We start from the raw sequence: 19,191 nt of genomic DNA on the forward strand, positions 1-19,191 counted from the left end.
AGACCAAAGGTCTATGTTTGAGATGTTAGTGATAACATCAAGGGTTAGAGATCAAGGATCGATGATCGAAGTTCGAGGATCGGGGATCGAGGATCGAGTAATTCAGTATGATTAATTGTTTATGTTAGAGGATTAGAAATCCTATTATTATTACTACTATGTATGAGGTGTTTGATTACGATTGATATAATAAGAAGATATGTATCTTGTTGTTTGTTTGATTATCATTGGTATAATTAGAAGATATGTATCTCCTTGTGTGTTTGATTATGGTTGATATAGTCAGTATGTATGTATCTTTCTATTATGATTGATTTATCGGTAGCTTACCCCATACATGTTTGTGTTTGTGTGTTTGTGTGTTTGTGAATGAAATTATCGGCTATGATTGTATAATGTGTTATTCGTGAGCATATAATGTTACAGATGTTCCAGAGGCGTAATTGACTCGAGAGAGGATGAAGAATAACCTTGAAATTTATTTTAAGCTATTTTGTTTTACAAGTTAAGACAATATAATTGGAGTATTTCCTTCGTTATTTTATTACTCTAAATAATGTAATTGGATAAGGTTTTCTTTAAGTACATTTTCATGCCATGATAAATTTTGAATTTTACCGATTCTTAATAACCCGTAACATCTTTGAAATTGAGGTGTTATAAGTGCCACCTTGGGCACTGAGCACCACGAAGTTAGTGAGCTCCCTAACTTATGGGCGTTAAGTGGTAGAATTAGGCCTTCAATGCCACTTTTCCATTATAGGTTTGGACCTCTTTTTCCTTTAATTCACTAGGCAAGAGGTCCTCTCACTAGGCGAGAAGTGTAGCTCGTTGGGCACCTTGTATTATTATTGGATGCCCTGTTTCTAGTCTTTTATGTTATTTTCCTTGCTTTTAATTTCTTGTTTGTTTTTAAGTTGGTTATTATAATGTTATGTGTAGTTCTTGGTAATTATGAATGCCTTGTAAATGGTAATAATGGATGTCTATTCAGTTTAAGTATGTGGTAAAAGGAATTCCATACGGAAAATCTTAGTATTGTGCTTTAGTGTAATGTATCATTGTAGGGATTCCGAAATGGGGGATGATCTTGACATTTCAATGTCGTGAGGAATAATAGGAGGTCTTTAGCCTAAGATCATTTTGACCATAAGTGTTTGATGAATTAACCTAGTGTGGTAGTTTGAGTGGTAAGTTATTCCACTACACATGCAGATCCCTAAGAGTTTGATACCAATACACGTATCCGGATGGTCAAGTCTAGAGTCTAGCTATATATTTAGGTTTTGATGGATTTTTTAGAATGAAATTGTTATATTTCTGACTTGATTGAATTGCATGTTTAAGTCTTTTATAAATTAGTTTAATGTGTGTGATTGAGTTTGTTTGTTGGCTTGATTATTTCTCTTTGACTGATTATTTGATTGGTGTGAATAGAGAAAAATATTTTAGTAGAGCAGGTACTGAGTGACGAAGGTGTTTATGCATAGATAACCAGAATAACTTGTTTACTTATGCTATTTTAAAATCAATATTCTTAATATAAGATATATAGTATATAAAGTTTGAATTATAATTATATTTTGAATAACTTTAATAATAATATTTTATGTTTTCTTTTAGTTAATTGTCCTCTTAAGATATAATCATTTTTAATAGTATTAAAACTATAAATTTTGAAATGTTACAAGATACACTTTTTCATATTTTTTATTTTTTAATTAGATAATTTTATTATGCGATAAATATAAAACAATTTTTTTAAATTAATTCAGTAAACTTTTTACTTTAAAATAATTACCTATTATTTTAATTGTGAGAGTCGAGAGATTTAAAGAAGATTAGAGAAGGACAGCTGTATGCACTGGATTGGACGATTCAGTTTTCAGAGAGGTATATAAATGAAAGTTTCAAATTTCGTTCCATTCTCTGCATACACTCTCTCTCCAAAATTTTGATCTCCTCTTTTCTCCTCCTTCTCTCTACAAATTATCATCAGTTGATCATTTGTTCTTCGTTCAGAAGGAGTTCGAGTGATCCTAGAGCTGAAGGCTTTCTTGTCAACCAATTAGTTTAGTGATTTGAGTCAGTGAGTTTCATCTTCTCTTCTTAGTGTTTCGGTTTTCTGGTGCATGCAAGGGAAATCCCATTGCATGTGTTCATCATCTTCTTCTTCTCATTTCTAATCATGTTCTTGGTCTTTTGGTTGATCTTTCCTTTTCAATCAGTAATTTTTAGGTGTTCTTAGATTTTCTTGAAGTTCAAACAATTTTCCTGAAGGTGTAAAAGCTTTCTGTTCGGTCAAGAGGTAAGGGAAGCTAGTTAATTTAATTGCTTGGTTTATGGTGTATGAAAATGTTGTTGATGATTCTATACGTGTGTAAATTGAATGATTTGGTGTTCGGTGATGTTGGTGTGGACTGTTAGATGTTGTGTTCATGATGACGGTGTTTCTGCATAATTTTGGTTCAGTGGCCAAGTGGATTGTAAGGAAGTGTGATGGTGAAATTGGGGAAATTGTGTTCGATGTGAGTTTGATCTGTATAGAGAATCTGGGCAAGTTCTTTAGGAATTGTTAGGACCCTTAAGTCACTCAAAATTGTACTAAAAATAAGAAATCTGATTTTCGGTCCTTGAGCCTATGATTCTGCATAATTAACTCTCAAATCTAGGATGAAACTCTCTAAATGATGTTAGAAAGGTTTAGATAATCTTAGTCAAGTGTAAAAGATGTGTTTGATATATGTTTGAAGGATTAGAAGTTGATAAGAATGCAAAAAAATGGTAAAAATGGTGTTGGCCATAATTCTGTAGTTAGTCTGCAGAATTATGCAGTTCGCCGAATGTCACTTGTTGACCGTACAACCTTTCTCTTGTGTTCGGTCTTAACTGAGTTCTGCTTCTGTGGAGCTTTTCAGTTAATGACCGAACGGTCTTACACTAGTACTCAATCTAGTCTAAGTTCTCAATCTTATATTAGTATTCAGTTAGTATTGAGTCGATCTTAACTGCGTCGGGTCTCTTATGGGTCTTTCATGTTAATGACTGTTCGATCATGTTTCAGTGACCGGTCCTGAGTGTTTGGTCTTGTACTAACACTCGGTCTCTTAAGTAGTGCTCAGTTTTGTACCAACACTCAGTTTTCTAGTATTTGGTCTAAGTTAAATAGTATTCTATCTCTTAACAAGTGTTCGATCTAAGTTAAATAGTATTTGGTCTCTCTTAGTGGTCTGTCCTCAATAATGTTCGACCACTTCTTCAGTTTTATCTATTATGGATCGTTCGATCTTGTTCGTTGGGTAGTGAGAGACCGTTTGATTTCCAACGTTCACAGGGTGTTCGGTCTTACATGTGACGTTCCATTGTGGTTTGAGAACTTATTAAATTTAATTATATGAATCTGTTGTGCATGAGTAATGATGTGGATATTTCAGTAAGGTATTATGTTCCAATTGGTATGGAAGAGAATTCCAAGGAGGAATATCTCGGTGTTGGTTATCAAAGTGGTAAAGTATGAATACGGACAGCGAAATCCACGACCTTCATCCTGAAATCATGTTGATTACCAATTCTCAAGTAGAGATGGGTAATGCATTGTGTGAGAATGTTAGGAGGTCCTAGCCTATAGGTTCTTAGGTGAGTTATAACGAATTAACCCCGGGTAGCAGCTTATGGTTTTCCAATTACTACACCCCTAGGTGCACAAACGACCTCAAGCTACATATTCATATAATCTGGATGGTCAAGTCAAGTTTTGGTCATTGTCTGTATTATATGGTCTGGCATTGTATGCTTGAAATTCTTGGTTTACACATGATTATGTATTTGTTAATTTGCATTGTTAGTGTAATCAATCAAATTACTCTAGCTTACCCTTCTTTTCTATCTTATTCATGTTTCTCGTTCGGTATTCTTTATTTGCAATGATCACCTTGTGGATGTGAGCAGAGGGAGACGATTATTCGCTAGAGCAGGCATGGTACAGCGAGGACCCAATTATTTAGTCTAGGATCGTTCGATCATATAGATATAGTATGTATAGACCGCTCGGTCATGTACATAATTTTGCAGTAAAGGTAGACTTTTATAATGTGATGACTCTTAGATATATAGTTTTAACTATATTTTTGGGATGTTACATTAATGATATTCTTGTAGAATATATATATTATTTAATATCGTTTTTATAAAATTATATAGGTTAAACCCATTCGGAGGTCTCTATTTTCGTGTTTTTGTCCCATATTTTTCCTCGACTTATTTTTTTGCCAATTAAGTCCCTAAGATTGAAAAATTGCAAGAAATTGACCCCTACAGTTAAATTAAGTTAACGGGGTTAAGTTTCAGCTTAGCGGTGCGAGTGACGTGGACAAATATCTTTACATGGCCTGCACAGAACCTTTTAATATTTGTTTTATTATGTATACCCTTGTACGTGGCAATATTTTAAACTGTAAAAATATTGTTTATTGTATACCCTTCGCTGCATCCAGTTTTCTTCTTCCTCTGCATCTCCACCATTGTTGCCGCTGCTTGCCGCGCCTCCCCCGTCGCTGCTCGTCGCCTCCAACGGTGGAGGGTTTAAGAGAGAGAGGAACGTTGGCATTAGATCTTCATCGTCTTCAAAGAGTGCTCCTGATGGTGAAAGGTGGGGGTACTGTTTCTTTTCTTCTTCTCATAGACTTGTTAGTTTCTGCGTTTACATTGTTTTTCTTTGTTTCGCTTCAAGTTCGATCCCAAGTTTCAGCTTCTCTAATGCGCTTCTCCAAATTCGCTTTTGGGCCTCTGAGCCCTCAACCTCTGGTGGGCTCACGGTCCAACAAATTCTAGCCAATAATTGGAACATTCTGGACGAAACCAAGGAGATTGGAAGAGTCCTGTCACCGCCATAGCTCAATCTATTGATTTGATCAAACGCCGCTTGCAAGTAAATACCCTGTTTTCTCTTAAATTGATTGGTCTTTGTTTTAGGGCATGGGTGTGATTGTTCTGTTTTCCAATTTTTTTTATTTTTTTTATTTTTTTTTTTTTATCTTGGGTTGTTAGAACTTGACCATGTGTGTTGTGGTGGCAGTGGAAAAAATTGAAGGTGAGGTTGGATATTCCAGCGATGTACAAGAAGATTTCCCGAAGAGATTACCAGTTCCCTGACTGGATATCAAAACCAGCACACTATGTTATATATAAATTACTGGATCCGAACCCGGAAACAAGAATGAATTTGGAGGCTCTGTTTGGGAACCCGTGGTTCAAGAAATCATTGAATTTAAAGAGGTTGTTCGAAACAACGTCGGATAGGGGTAGTAGGAGGGAGAAGAGATCCACTTCGAGTGCTCGCGTGGAGGTGGTGGAGGAGAAGCTTAAGGAAGTAAGTGGGGTTTTGGGGTTTAAGGTTGAGGCAAGGAAAGCCATCAACGGTGCAAGAGGTGGTCGTCGGTGACGGTATGACAGCAATATAAGTGGAGCGGCAGGAATAGTGCAATGAGGAAGTTTTAGGGTTTGTGGAAGGAAGGAGGAAGAAGCTCCAGTTATTTTAAAAAATTTATTCAGAATAAAAATTAAATAATACAAATAATTAATAATAATAATAATAATAAAAGTTAAAATGATAATAATAACTAGATTTTCATAATAAAATCCACGTCAAAGGTTCCGTGCAGGCCACTTAAAGATATTTGTCCACCTCATCTATATAACTAAGGTGAAATTCAACCCCGTTAACTTGATTTAATGGCAAGGATAAATTTTTTGCAATTTTTCAATCTTAGGAACTTAGTTGGCAAAAAAAAATAAGCCAAAAACAAATGTAGAACAAAAACACGAAGATAGAGACCTCGAAATAGGTTTAAACAATTATATATACTTTAAAAAATTATATTATCTTTATATAATAACAATTTAAATACGCATATGTGAAAGTGCGTTTCTTCGTGCTAAAAAAATATTAAATATGTAAATATATAGATTATATGCTTAATCAAATAGTGACTGAAAATGGTATGTTTTATTTCAAAGTTCTACGGCGATATTTACTATTTATCTAATCTTATCTTTTTACACTTTAAATTATTTATCATTTAGCAATTGATATTTTAGTATTTTAGTTATTTGGGACAACAATAAAGAGGTTCGGTAGGAGAAGTTTCCCTTCCATGATCCGCGGTGGTGTCTCTGACGCTCACGCCCATCACTTTCTTCGTTTTTCTAACCGGTGAGCCTCGTCGGACGGCGATCGGAATTCTTCGCCGCCTATCGGTTCCGCATCGCAGTCCCATGGTGACGTTGGCGATTGTAGCGGTTGGAAATTAAAAACGGGAACGTTTTGAGATTTGGCTTTTGCATTGAAGAGAGAGAGAGGAGAACAAAATGAATGAGATTGGGAATGGAGGATTGAGCAACGTGGAGATGGAGCACATTAGACGACACCACAGGCACGAGCCTGGTGAGAATCAGTGTGGCTCTGCGCTTGTTAAACATATAAGAGCACCGGTTCCTCAGGTCTTTTTTTTAATGTTTTTTAATATTTCTAACTATTTATTGAATATTTGTGTGTTAGTCTGACTCAGTAGGGCGGTCGGATGTGTATACATCAATGTGATCGGGTTGAATATTCGTAACCGTTATTGGAATATTTGAGCATCTATGTGTCAGCTTTTTTTCTAAACTTTTTCAACGGTGTTGCTGTTTTGAGTTTGTTTTACGACGAATTGTTTATTTCGAGGGATAAATGGTAGTTTGGATGCGGGGTGTGGGGATGATAGTTATGCTTCAAAGCTTAGCTGATTTCGTTCAGGTCGTTGGAACTTGTTCTGTGTTGTTTTTGTGGTTGATCTATCTATCAATACCGTTTAATCGAATCCTGATTTTTAGGTTTCGGAAACGAATGTGTGTTAGGAGAATTGGTAGGAAGTGATCTAATGCATATTTGGTTTAATTTGTTTTGGAGAAAAAGAATTGCTTTCCCCTGCGAAAGCTTCTGAGGGGGGAAATAGTTCTTCTTCCAATAAAAATACCCAGATATATGCATATCCGAGGTCAGAATATGAAATAAAGACATTGGTATTCTAGTGAGATGTTTATTCCAGACCTCTTTCCTTGTCCTTGCAGGTAGCAGTTTGACAGAGAAATGGTAATGTAATATAAAAGAAACTTCAATCCTCATTATTCCATTCTGTCAAGAGAGTCTAAGAATGCTGAATATATATTCAGCATATTGTATAAAACGAAAAAGAAGAAAAAGGAATTACAGCCTAGCCACCAAATAACAGAAAACAAAAATATCTAGCCAGTTAATATAACAAAATAAAAAAAAAGGGGTAGAAACAATATTTCTCACACCCTCCCTCAAGATAGGTGGTGAATGTTCAGCAAGTCCATCTTGGATAAATTGATGTTGAGAGATAGAGCCTCATATGGTTGGTGCATAAATTGGCTTACTAGACTCACCATAAAAACAATGTCTGGCCTAGTGTGAGATTAGTAAATAAGTCTGCCAACAAGTCTTTGTCCATTGCAATATCCTCCTCTATAGTTCCCAAATTCATGTTTGGATCAATTGGAGTACTAGCTAGTTTGGAGGTTGTCTTCCTTGTTTCTTTAATCAAATCAATTACATTTGTTGAGATATGAAGATTTCTCTTTTGGAATAAGCCACTTCAATTCCCAAAAAATATTGAAGTCTTCCTGGTGTCTTAATCTCATATTTTGTGGCGAGGCATTGACTTAACATTTGCTACTCATTTTCGCAATCCCCAATTACTATAATATCAAATATCATTAATATGCACCAACAATATTTTCACACCCATTGAAATTGAGTGTTTGATGAATAGAATGTGATCCCTAGACTTTGTTTGTAATCCATACTTGTTAATATCTTAAATTATTAGATATCTTAGATATCTTATATTTATCTTTTATCTTTAGTTACTTATATTTTGTTACTTTGTTATTATTTTTTAGTTTGTATCATGTGCTTAGCTCATACTTTCTTCATTATAAAAATAAAGTACCGTATGTATATTCTCTACACAAGGGAGATTAATCTCATACATAGTTTTTCATTATATTCAATATGTTATCTAGAGTTTAAGGTTCTTTTGAAAAAATTTTGTCGCCTCTGTCTACTACAACTGTCACCAGAGCATCAGTTTTGTCTGATGACCACACAGTTCTGCTCGTCTCGGCCAGGCGACCCCAATGCCATCAAGATTGTCGCCATCGGAGTCCAGACACCCTTCCACATGCTGGTCAAAGTTTGCAGCCACCGTCTTTTCTAGTCATGCATGGCAGCAAGTGTGTCATCCAATCCTTTGCATTTACCAAATACACCCATCAATTATACACCTACTTTTGTTGATGATTCCTCTGCATAAGCATCTCAACATGATGATCGCAATCCTTCACAAGCTCGATGTCACAAGTATGACCACTATGGCAAGTTAGTCCACAAGATTGACAAGTGTTATGCATTACATGGCTGTCCTCCAATCACCTCTTATGAATCCTCCTTCATATGATATCATCGATAAATATGTTGCTATCACTAACTCTCAAATGGTACGAGGATCAAGAGCCTTCTAGTTCCACTATTTTTGTAGCACACACAGGTACATCTTTTGTTAGTCTAACTCAATCTTCTTCTCTTGGTCCTTGGGTTCTCTACTCAAGAGCACAAGTCATATTACTGATAATAAATCTTTGTTTTCCTCTTTATCCTTTTTGGATAATGTACCTTCTATTACAATAGCTGATGGATCTAGGGTTTTAACTCGTAGTATTGGGACTGTTAACCTTTTTCCTTTTCTATCCATTGATAACGTTCTTTATGTTTTAGGTCTCCTTTTAACTTATTATCCATTAGTTGTCTAACATGTACTCTTAAGTATGTTATTTTTTTTCCAAAGATTTTGTTTGTTATAAAACTGGAGTTCGAGATAGGTGATTGGCACCGGATGTGAATCTCATGGTCTTTATCATCTTCCTCCTTCTACATATGTTAGCATGGTTATGGAATCTTCTTCTCTTCTTCATGTTCAGCTGCTAAATTGCAACAACTTATCCAAGTTATCCAGTTTGGTATTGTTAAAATAGAAAGGCTTAGTTTCTCACACCAAGAGAGGGGGTGAACTGGTGAAACGTATAAACAATGTTCTTTTAAAATCTTTTTCGCAAAAGGTGATGCCTTTAAAACTTTCTTGAAACGCAAGGAAAAAGTTTTTCTAATGCAGCGGAAATAGAGTTGATTGAATACAGAATAGAGTCGACTAAAAATAAAAGTGTAGGGATCGGAGAAATCAAACACTGCTCTTTATACTGGTTCGGCCAACCTGCCTACATCCAGTGTCCTTCCAACCACGGGAAGCAACTGCACTATAATGATCAAGGTTTTTATAACAAGGCTTTTATAGAGACCTCACGTCAAAAATATAACACACCTCTCTAACCCTCTAATCAAAATATAGGCATACAATAACAAGACCAGCAGTAAGAATCCCCTCTTCTGCTATCTCAACCCTTTGAGAAACCCCTCAAAGTCAAGAACGCAGCACACTCTTCTTCCTTTAATCACAACAGGGAAACAACCCAATCTTCAGCAGAGTGTAGGTCCTGATCTTGCAGTGGACACCTCAATGTGTAGATAGATCGGACTTTCACTACACATCAATCTTGCTCTTCAAGAAATCATAACGAGATGATAACCACTGTCTCTTTTTTTATTCTTGGAGTTTTTCACTTTCTGTAAGACAACACTTATCTGAAAGATATCACAAAATCGTTAGAATAAAGAAAACTTCTTACATAAATCAAATTCGTGTCAATTTATAGAAGATCATAACTCTGACTTATTTTAATCGACGTTGCTACTAATGCAATCGAATATAACAAAACAGTTATAACAGTTAGCAGCAGTCAATGCAATTAACTGAATTCGCAATTAATGCAGTCGATTTACATTTAATGCTTGGTCAACATATTTAAAAATATGATCGTTACACAGTTATATCAAGCATTAACAGAATTTCAAAACATAACAGACTTAGTCGAATGCGATACGCATATAGTCGACTATGTAACAGTGTAAAACATAGTTTTGAAAAAACTCTCTTTGAAAAATCTCACAGCACATTTTGAAAAGGTCTGTGCAAAGACACGAGTTTTAATCGACTCACTCCATAATGAAGTCGACTTAAAACTGTTGTTTTGCCACACAATTTAAAGTTCAACATTACTACACGTGGTTTTTCTTTTCCAAAAACATGTGTCATGCATTCAAGTATAAAATCACATATATAGCATAGTGAAATGCAATGAACAACACAGCAACAACATAAACATGTTCTCATATAATCATATAACATGTAAGCTTAGAACATGTAAGACATAATACACATGTGTTATTAATTATGCGTTGTCATCATCAAAAACCAGAAACTCTGAAATTGTGGGTTCAGCTAAACCAGTGCTCCCCCTAACAAGAATCTCAACATATATATTTCAATCTTTTTTTAATGAAATTAAAACTTGGTTTGGTGTTTCAATTTGAACTTTGCAAAGTGATAATGGCCGCAAATATCTTTCACATTCTTTTAAACAATTTATGGTTTCTCATGGCATTCTCCATCAAACTTCATGTTCTTATAATCTTTAACCAAATGGGGTGTTTGAGTGAAAAAATAGAAACTTATTGAAACAACTCGCACTTTTTTAATTCATGGTGAGGTTCCTTAATACTTTTAGGGTGATGTTATTTTTATTGCATCTCATCAAGCACATGCCCTCCTTTATTGAAACAACGCACACTCTTTTAATTTATGGTGAGGTTCCTCAATATTTTTGGGATGATGTTATTCTTACTTCATGTTATCTCATCAATTGCATGTCCTCTTCTATTTTAGATAATAAAATACCTTATTTTATTTCATTTTCCCATGAAACTCTTCATCTCTCGGTTCTAAAAGTTTTTGGGTTTACATGTTTTGTTCATAATTTTTGTTTTGGTCTTGATTAGTTATCCCCTCAATCATACAAATGTGTTGTTTTAAGATTTACTAGATCACAAAAAGGATAAAAGTGTTTTTCTCCCCCTCTTAACTGCTATTTTGTTTCTGCAAATATCACCTTCACCGAGTCTTCTTTTTACTTTAAAGGTCCTTCTTTTTTTGATATACTTTTGTCTAATATAGTCAATATTCTAAATACAATTCATATTCCTTTATTTGTACTCCTCAACTTGTGCCTAGTCCACTGTCATATTCTTCTCCATCACCACTTATAGTCATAGACTTCATCTTCAACAACCACCAAGTGATTAAATTCAAGTGGCAACTATCGTGTCTCCTTGGGCTACGACAACTGAGTCTGACCTCCTAATTGTCCTCCACCAAGGTATACGTTCTACCCATAATCCCTCTCTACTTTATATTTTTTTATGCTATCATAGACTATCTTCACCTTTTTATATCTGTTTTTCATCTATTTCTTTTGTGACCATTTCAAAATTTTTCAGTGATGTCTTAGCCCATCCAAGTTGTCAGTGATGCTAGATTAACTAACTGCTCTACAACATAGTAGAACTTGGGAGCTCATCCCGTTACTGTTTGGAAAATTTGTTGTTGGTTGCAAGTGGGCTTTTGCTATCAAAGTTGATCTTGATGGTACTATTGATTGCCTCAAAGCCCATCTTGTGGCCAAAGCTTAGACATAAATTTGTGGGTTGGATTATGTTGATACTTTTTCTCTATTGGCAAAGATGGCCCTTTTATTCGTTTATTTATAGTCATGGCTTCTCTTCAACAATGACCTCTAGGGTTTGTTGTTCAGGGGGTGTCTTATGGATTGGTATATCATCTTCGCAAGTCATGTTGTAGACTAAAACAATCTCCTAGGGCTTGGTTTGGAAAATTTAGCAAGATTGTTCTTCAATTTTCTATGACGCAGTGTGAGGTAGATCATTCTTACAAGCAATGACAATCATGGCGTCTCCTAGATGAAACAACGTCTTTGTCACCATTTTCAGACCAAAGATATTGGTAAAATCATATATTTCTTGGGTATTGAGGTGGCACAATCCAATGATGATATTGTTATATCTCAAAGAAAGTATGCATTCGATATTTTAGAGAAAACTAGGATGATAAATTCAAAATCGGTTGACACACCCATGGATTCTATTACCAAACATTTCCCAAATCAGGGGAGCCTATGTCAGATCCATAGTGTAGTGTAGAAGATTAGTTGGAAAATTGAATTATCTTACAATTACTTGTTGTGATATTTCCTTTACTGTAGTAAGCTAATTTCTTAATTCCCTATGTGAAGATCTTTGGAATGTAATCATCCTTATATTAAAGTACATTAAAGAATCTCATGGAAAAGGTTGTTATATGGTTATAGTAGCCATACAAGAGTGTTTGTTATTCAGATGCTGATTAAGTAGGATCTCCTTCTAATAGAAGATCTATTTTTGGTTATTGTGTCTTTGTTGGTAGTAACTTGATTTTTTGAAAAAGTAAGAAACAAAGTGTTGTGACAAGATCTAGTGCAAAAGCATAATATAGATCTATGGCCCTAGTCACTTGTGAACTTGTTTTGCTTAAGTATTTAGAGAGTTACAATTTGGAAATGTCACTAAAAGGACTCTTTTATGTGACAATCAGACTGCTCTTCATATTAATTCTAATTTTGTATTTCATGAGAGTATCAAACACATTGAAATTGATTGTCATTTCATTCAAGAAAAAGTTGTATCTAGAGATATCAAAATTGAGTTTGTTAACTTTAGTGATTAGTTAGCAGATAATTTACTAACTCTTTACGAGGACTGAAAATTGATTATATTTATAACAAGTTTGGTACATACAATTTATATACACTAGCTTGAAAAGGAGGGTTAGATATCTTAGATATTTTATATTTATTTTTTATCGTCAGTTACTTATCTTTTGTTACTTTTCTATTATTCTTTATAAGCCCGTACAAAGTCTTTCTAAACTTGCAAACAGTTCCAGTAGCAACTTGTCCTTCATATCCTATGGCAACTCCATGTACGTTTCTTCATCAAGATCTCTATGTAGGAATTCATTCTTCACATTAACTATTACATATCCCAATCATGATTTGCTACTAATGACAATATTACTCTGACTGTATTCATCTTAGCAACTGGGGCAAACGTCCCCAAGTAATCCATTTCATAGGTTTGAGTGAATCCTTTGGCCACGAACATTGCCTTATGTTCAATAGGCCCAGCAGTATGACATTCATTGTATATACACACTTATACCTTGCTGGTTTCTTTGTGTTGGTAAGGTGGCAAGTTCCTTGGTCTTGGTCTTGGTCTTGTTCTCGTTTAATGCCTCCATTTCCGCATCCATGGTTTTCCTTTCTTGTCAAATAAGGCTTTAGATACAAAGGAAGGTGTGGTTATTGAGTTTAGGTTTGTGAGAAAGGTTGAATTGGGGAGAATTTTTCAAAGGACAAGAAATTTGATAGAGGGTAAAGTGGTTGTTGGGTTTGTTGGCTGCATGTTCTGGTTCACTTTCTAAGGACAACGGAAAGGTCTAGGTTTTGGTCCACCTATGCTTCTGAAAACTCATTTGAATTATAAAAATTTATAGGATTAGAAATTGTTACGTCTTGTAGTGGTTGTAGGTTGGGTTCTTGGCCATTTATCTCCTTAACTAAATCAGATTTTTCTCAAATTTTCCACCAGCATTAGCTGCAGGCATGGTGTAGGTTGAGGTGCACATTCAAGTGCAGCTTTTGTAGGTCCAGGAGGTTTAGGTGCAGGTATCAAAGAGGCGCAACGATGAAGGCTGGGTTTTAGGATTGATGAGGAGCTCTGATATCATCTCAGAATTTAAAAAAGAATAATATATTTCTTCTATATTACAATAATGAGGTCATTGGACCTGTGGAAAATAATACTGATTTATTATTCAAATCATGAAAAATACATTCTGATACCCTTTATTTGCAGTAATCTAATTCTCCTAAAAAGGGAAATAGGGAAACTAGGAAATCTTGAAAAAATAAAATAAAATAAAAGATTATGTATCTATTTCCTCTAATTAGGAAGATTCTAAAAGATATTATCTCAAATTACAACACTCCCCCTCAAGCTGGATCATACAAGGTAGTATGAACCAAGCTTGGAATAGACAAACTCAATAAACCCAATAAACCAACTTGGACAAACTTCAACTTGGACAACAATGGACGAGGGCGAATTTCAACTTTGAGATGGTGACTTGCAGCAGCGAACAACAACAAACTGCAAGAACAAATGAAGGGCCTACAATGGCGAATAGCAACAAACTGCAGGGACTGAATTGCCATCGATAGTGGCGATCAGCAACAAAACTTCAAGGGACTTAACTGCCCTAAACAACAACAAGCCTTCAGGAAACATCTGTCCTGCAGAGGCAAACAACAATAGACCTGCAGGGACTGCAGCGGCTGGAAACAACAACAAAACTTCAAGGCACTTAACTGCCCTAAACAACAATAAGCCTTCAGGAAACATTTGTCCTACAGAGGCAAACAACAACAGACCTGTAGGGACTACATTACCCTGCAACGGCTGGAACTTTCTCCCTCCTCACGACTGAAGAACAGAACGTGAAGGTGGAAGAACTGGTGAGAACCGATCCGTACGAGGGACAAACCTGAATCTCATAACTTTGAAAGAGTCAATTCAGCGGTCAGTCTCAAAGAACAACTCACGAGTTGTTATAACAAAGCTTTGGCGGTGTAGAGGGCCTTTCACATGGCAGAAACCAAAAACACCAAATACCAAAGACATGTTGGAGGTCCAAAGTTCTCTGCTGGACTACTCCCAAATGTGATACTTAGCACTGTATCACAAGAAGTACGGGCTAAACTTGAGCCCAAGAAGAAAGTGACCAACGATCCAAGAAAGAACTGACGCAGTTGTGTCTAGAGTGGTTGTTTTTGGTCTTCAAAATTCTGAGCAGATTGATGGTGAAGGTAGAAGGCTCTAGCGAGACCAAGAGAAAACTAACCTCCAAGTTCCAAGGTGGAGAAAACAATGGCCACCACCATAGAGAGGGATGTGGAGAACAAAGGTCACGAAGGACTGAAACATCTTGGGTTTGTTAAGACTGCGGCCATTAAAGGCTTTGTGTGTGTTTTTGAATCTCTACCACTTCGCAAAGCAAAATTCTGGACCCTTGAGATCTGCAGTTGGAACCATCGAAGATACAGTAACTACTGTTCTGGGTCTATCTACCACAAATTTAAGGGTGTCCCAAACCGTTTTCTCCTTTTTGTGGACAATAAGGTGGATGAATCAACCCACAAATTCGATGAGCATGCACCTTCTCTGGTTAAGCAAGTTGCAAGCCAAGCGAATTGTTTGGTCCAGGAAATGACAAACAAGGCTGAAAAAGTAGTGAGTGAGGCTCAATCTGGTGGGGCACGAGCAACAGCACAATATATTGCAACAGAGTCAAAGAAAATTGTGGTGTTTGGTTCGGTGATGAAACGGGAGGCGAAACCCATTGGTGGAGGCATAAATCGGAACACAGTAGAGGTGGAACACAGTCCGGTGATGCGGAAGTGTGCAGCAAGATGACGTAGATGTTGTGAAGACAACGAAGATGACAGCAATGGCTGTTATGGAGGATCAGAACAGCGAGACGAAGGTCCGGCGAGAGTGGGTCACACCAAGGAGCAGAGACTAAAACTCAGATCTACTAAAATATAGTCCAAACGAGTCGTCACCAACCCTAGGAATGGGCTCAGGAGGCTCCGGTGACCCTGTCTGCAGCGGCGGCGACGAGTGGGTCTTGCCGGAGGTAGGCGCGTGGGTTGCACGTGCCGGCAACCTTGGCTGCGCGTGGAGGCGCGTTGAGCGGAGTCGGGTCCTGACTTCGGCGGGGTTGGCCGTCGCTTGAAGAGACGGTCCAGATCCGCTGGTCACCGGTTGGAACTACGACGGTGGCCAGCAGTGGACGGTGGCCGGCGATGTACAGAGTCCGGTGGCGGAAGGTGGACGACGGCAAAGAGCGGTGGTGCACAGCGGAAAAAAAGCAATAATGTTTCTTGAATTATTCGAAAAAGAGACTTTTGGTCCCAAAGGGAATGGATTCGAATCCCACTCTAATCATACTCAAACAAATCATACCGGAAAAAAAAGGCAGAACTTTTTTTGGACAATTGAGAGAACTTGATTAGGGCAATTAGAGCCCATTAAAAACACAGGTTAAAAAAAGAGAATTTTAGGGGGTTGTCGGCGGCCATGACGGCCGACCGTCGGCAGACAGCAAAGACAGCGGAAGCGGATCAGACAAGCTCTGATATCATGTGGAAAATAATACTTATTTATTATTCAAATCATGAAAAATACATTCTGATACCCTTTATTTGTAGTAATCTAATTCTCCTAAAAAGGTTGAAAAAATAAAATAAAATAAAAGATTATGTATCTATTTCCTCTAATTAGGAAGATTCTAAAAGATATTTTCTCAAATTACAAGAGGACCTATAAGTATACGACCCTGTTGTTTATTTTAGGAAATATAGAGAACTAATTCTAAGGAAACAATCCCCTTTAGTTATGGGATTGTTTTTAAATACATAATCTTAGTTTTAATAGCAAGATACATCTCATATAATAAGGAAAATAAAAAAAATTCCTAAAATATACATAATGAGCAGCCCGGTTTTGACAATCACAAATTTGTCAAATTTACAAATAAACATAAACGCTATTGTTGGTTTGGCAGGTTCAATCAGGACACATTTATGTTTATATATAATGCATAATCTAACACAGTTTTGTTTTTGCAGAAGTGTATTACAATAGTATAGTTCAATAGTTACTTTTCTAACTGAAGATTAACAAATTCAAAGTGAATGTAATTTTGTTCCATTTTCTGGTCCTCACTGCTTCTGTTTTGGAATCTAAAGTATCATGTGGTTCCTGACAGTATGTTTTCAGTCTTGTATAATGTGGAAACACCTTTTGTTTGAGATTGCTAATGTTTATGCTCTGCCAGCACCTACCATGTCTGCTTGAAATTGTTTATTGATTGTGCGTAGATTTTCTTTCTCTAGGTATGGTCCTTGGTCAGGAGGTTTGATCAACCACAGAAGTACAAGCCATTTGTGAGTAGATGTGTTGTAAGGGGAGACCTTGAGATTGGGAGTCTGAGAGAAGTCGATGTTAAATCAGGGCTTCCAGCCACTACTAGTACAGAAAGATTGGAACTCCTCGATGACAATGAGCATATTCTCAGCATCAGGATTATTGGTGGTGATCATAGACTGAGGGTATGAATACATCCTTACAACGTAGCTGAATTTCTTCTTTTTTATTTTGAATTTACTTTTGTTAAGTCTTTTTTCATTCTTCCAAAAACTCATTTGTATACCTTGAAGTGAGCTCTCTTCTTCTCTGCATAGCCATATTTTATGTTCAACCTCGTCTGCCAATTTCAGTGTGTGAGTTGAGTTCATCATCGTACCAATTAGAAGGTATGAAAAATGTTGTTTTCGTTTTACTTTTCCTGGCACTCCAAAAATCTTCAATTTGATAAGTGTGATTTTGGTGCTGTCAGCGAAGCCACTGTTAGATGATTTGATCCACACATTGTGCAGAGTTCTATTAACTGATGGAATGAGTTGGTGTATATATACATTCTTCCAATAAATATGTTAGACACTTTCAGGTCTACCTAACATCGCAAATGCTGGCATTTATTTAGGGCCTTGCGAATCAAGTTTGCTTATAAATTTGTCTTTCTTTGTGAAGATAACTTCACTCAATTATTTTCATGCATTTTGGCTTTTATACTAGACTCTCTTTTTTTATAGTAGTTTTTCTTTCCAAATCAACATATCAATGAAAGGTTAGCTATTTTTTGCTGTAGTTATAGGGTATTAGGGATTAATATTTCTTACAGAGCTGGAGGATTGCGCAGCCTGATTTAATTTAAATGTTTCAAGTTCTATTGAACAATTTAGATAACAGAAAACAGCTATTTGTGAAATTTGGAATTGTTATTTCAGTTTGGAGGTAATGAAATTCTCCGGAAATTCCTTATGCTGGTTCTGGTTTCTATCCTGCGTGTATAATTTATGGTAGAAGCTTCATTGTCAACCAGTTAAATTCCTCCTTGAAGAACTAGAGTTAAAAAGAAACAAGTCAGGATGAGCAAATGATGTGGAACTTAACGGTTATGAATGATTTGCTGTCTGTAATAAGTGATGTTTCTGTATGAGAGATGCAAATAGCACTGTGTCCAGCATGAGCCATTATATTAATTTTGTATGGTTGGCCTTACTGAGAAATTGGGCTAAATGATTAAACTATCTTATCCTTCTCAGCCGACAAAGAATAAACTTTTATCCTAAGTTGTATCTGGTATTTTTCAGAACTACTCCTCTATCATGTCTCTACACCCAGAAATCATTGATGGAAGGCCAGGTACACTGGTAATTGAATCTTTTGTGGTGGATATACCCGAGGGCAACACGAAAGATGAGACCTGCTACTTCGTGGAGGCCTTAATAAAATGCAATCTCAAATCACTTGCTGATGTCTCAGAAGGGCTTGCTGTGCAAGATCGCACTGAACCAATTGATCGGATGTAGGAGATTATGTTCAGAAGTTGCTGAGAACTTGACTGCCATGGATGAAGCTTCAGCGGCTCTCCTATCTCGGAGGCTTAGGAGACTGACTGGCAAATATGCTGTTTCCATTAGTATAGAGTAGCAGTGTCTTTCATTTATTTGCTCTATTGATTATCCTTTTCGTATATGCTGTTTACTTTTATTAGGAGTAAAGAACAATACTTTGAGACAAGTGACTAAATCCAGTACTGTAACAGGTGAAGGACCAGGTGCTTCGATGTTCGTGTTGTTTTCGTTTTCGTATGTTCTTTTTTGTACATAGGTGGTGGCGAAACTTTGCCTAAAATTATTTTGATTGGTCAGCTGTAGTTTCTAATTGCAGTAAAAATTAAACATCTAGCGAATATTACATAATTCCGGAGTTCCAATTGCTTTGGTTTTTTGTTCTTGTCCTCTTTGGTAATTCTGTAGTTTCTTCCCTTTTTCTGTTTTGAAGGAATGACGAACATCTGAAGTGAGAGCTGTAGAAGCTCTGTGAAACCCAAGAGGATTGACCGATAGGAAAAGAAACGGAAAAGCAGAGGTATATAA

The 19,191-nt window shown here is 36.3% G+C and overlaps 1 protein-coding gene and 1 pseudogene across 1 annotated transcript; both read left to right on the plus strand.

The window, feature by feature from the left end:
* Window positions 1-6,100: 6,100 nt before the first annotated feature.
* LOC106765264 (abscisic acid receptor PYL8) lies at window positions 6,101-19,042 on the plus strand. Its single transcript, XM_014649825.2, has 3 exons — window positions 6,101-6,498; window positions 17,083-17,298; window positions 18,403-19,042. Exons 1-3 carry the CDS (start codon window positions 6,367-6,369, stop codon window positions 18,619-18,621), a joined length of 567 nt encoding a protein of 188 aa, XP_014505311.1. The 5' UTR covers window positions 6,101-6,366; the 3' UTR covers window positions 18,622-19,042.
* Window positions 14,087-16,426, plus strand: LOC111241872 (annotated as a pseudogene).
* Window positions 19,043-19,191: the final 149 nt, after the last annotated feature.

The sequence above is a fragment of the Vigna radiata genome, chromosome 6, assembly GCF_000741045.1.
Source record: "Vigna radiata var. radiata cultivar VC1973A chromosome 6, Vradiata_ver6, whole genome shotgun sequence".
Lineage (NCBI taxonomy): Eukaryota > Viridiplantae > Streptophyta > Magnoliopsida > Fabales > Fabaceae > Vigna > Vigna radiata.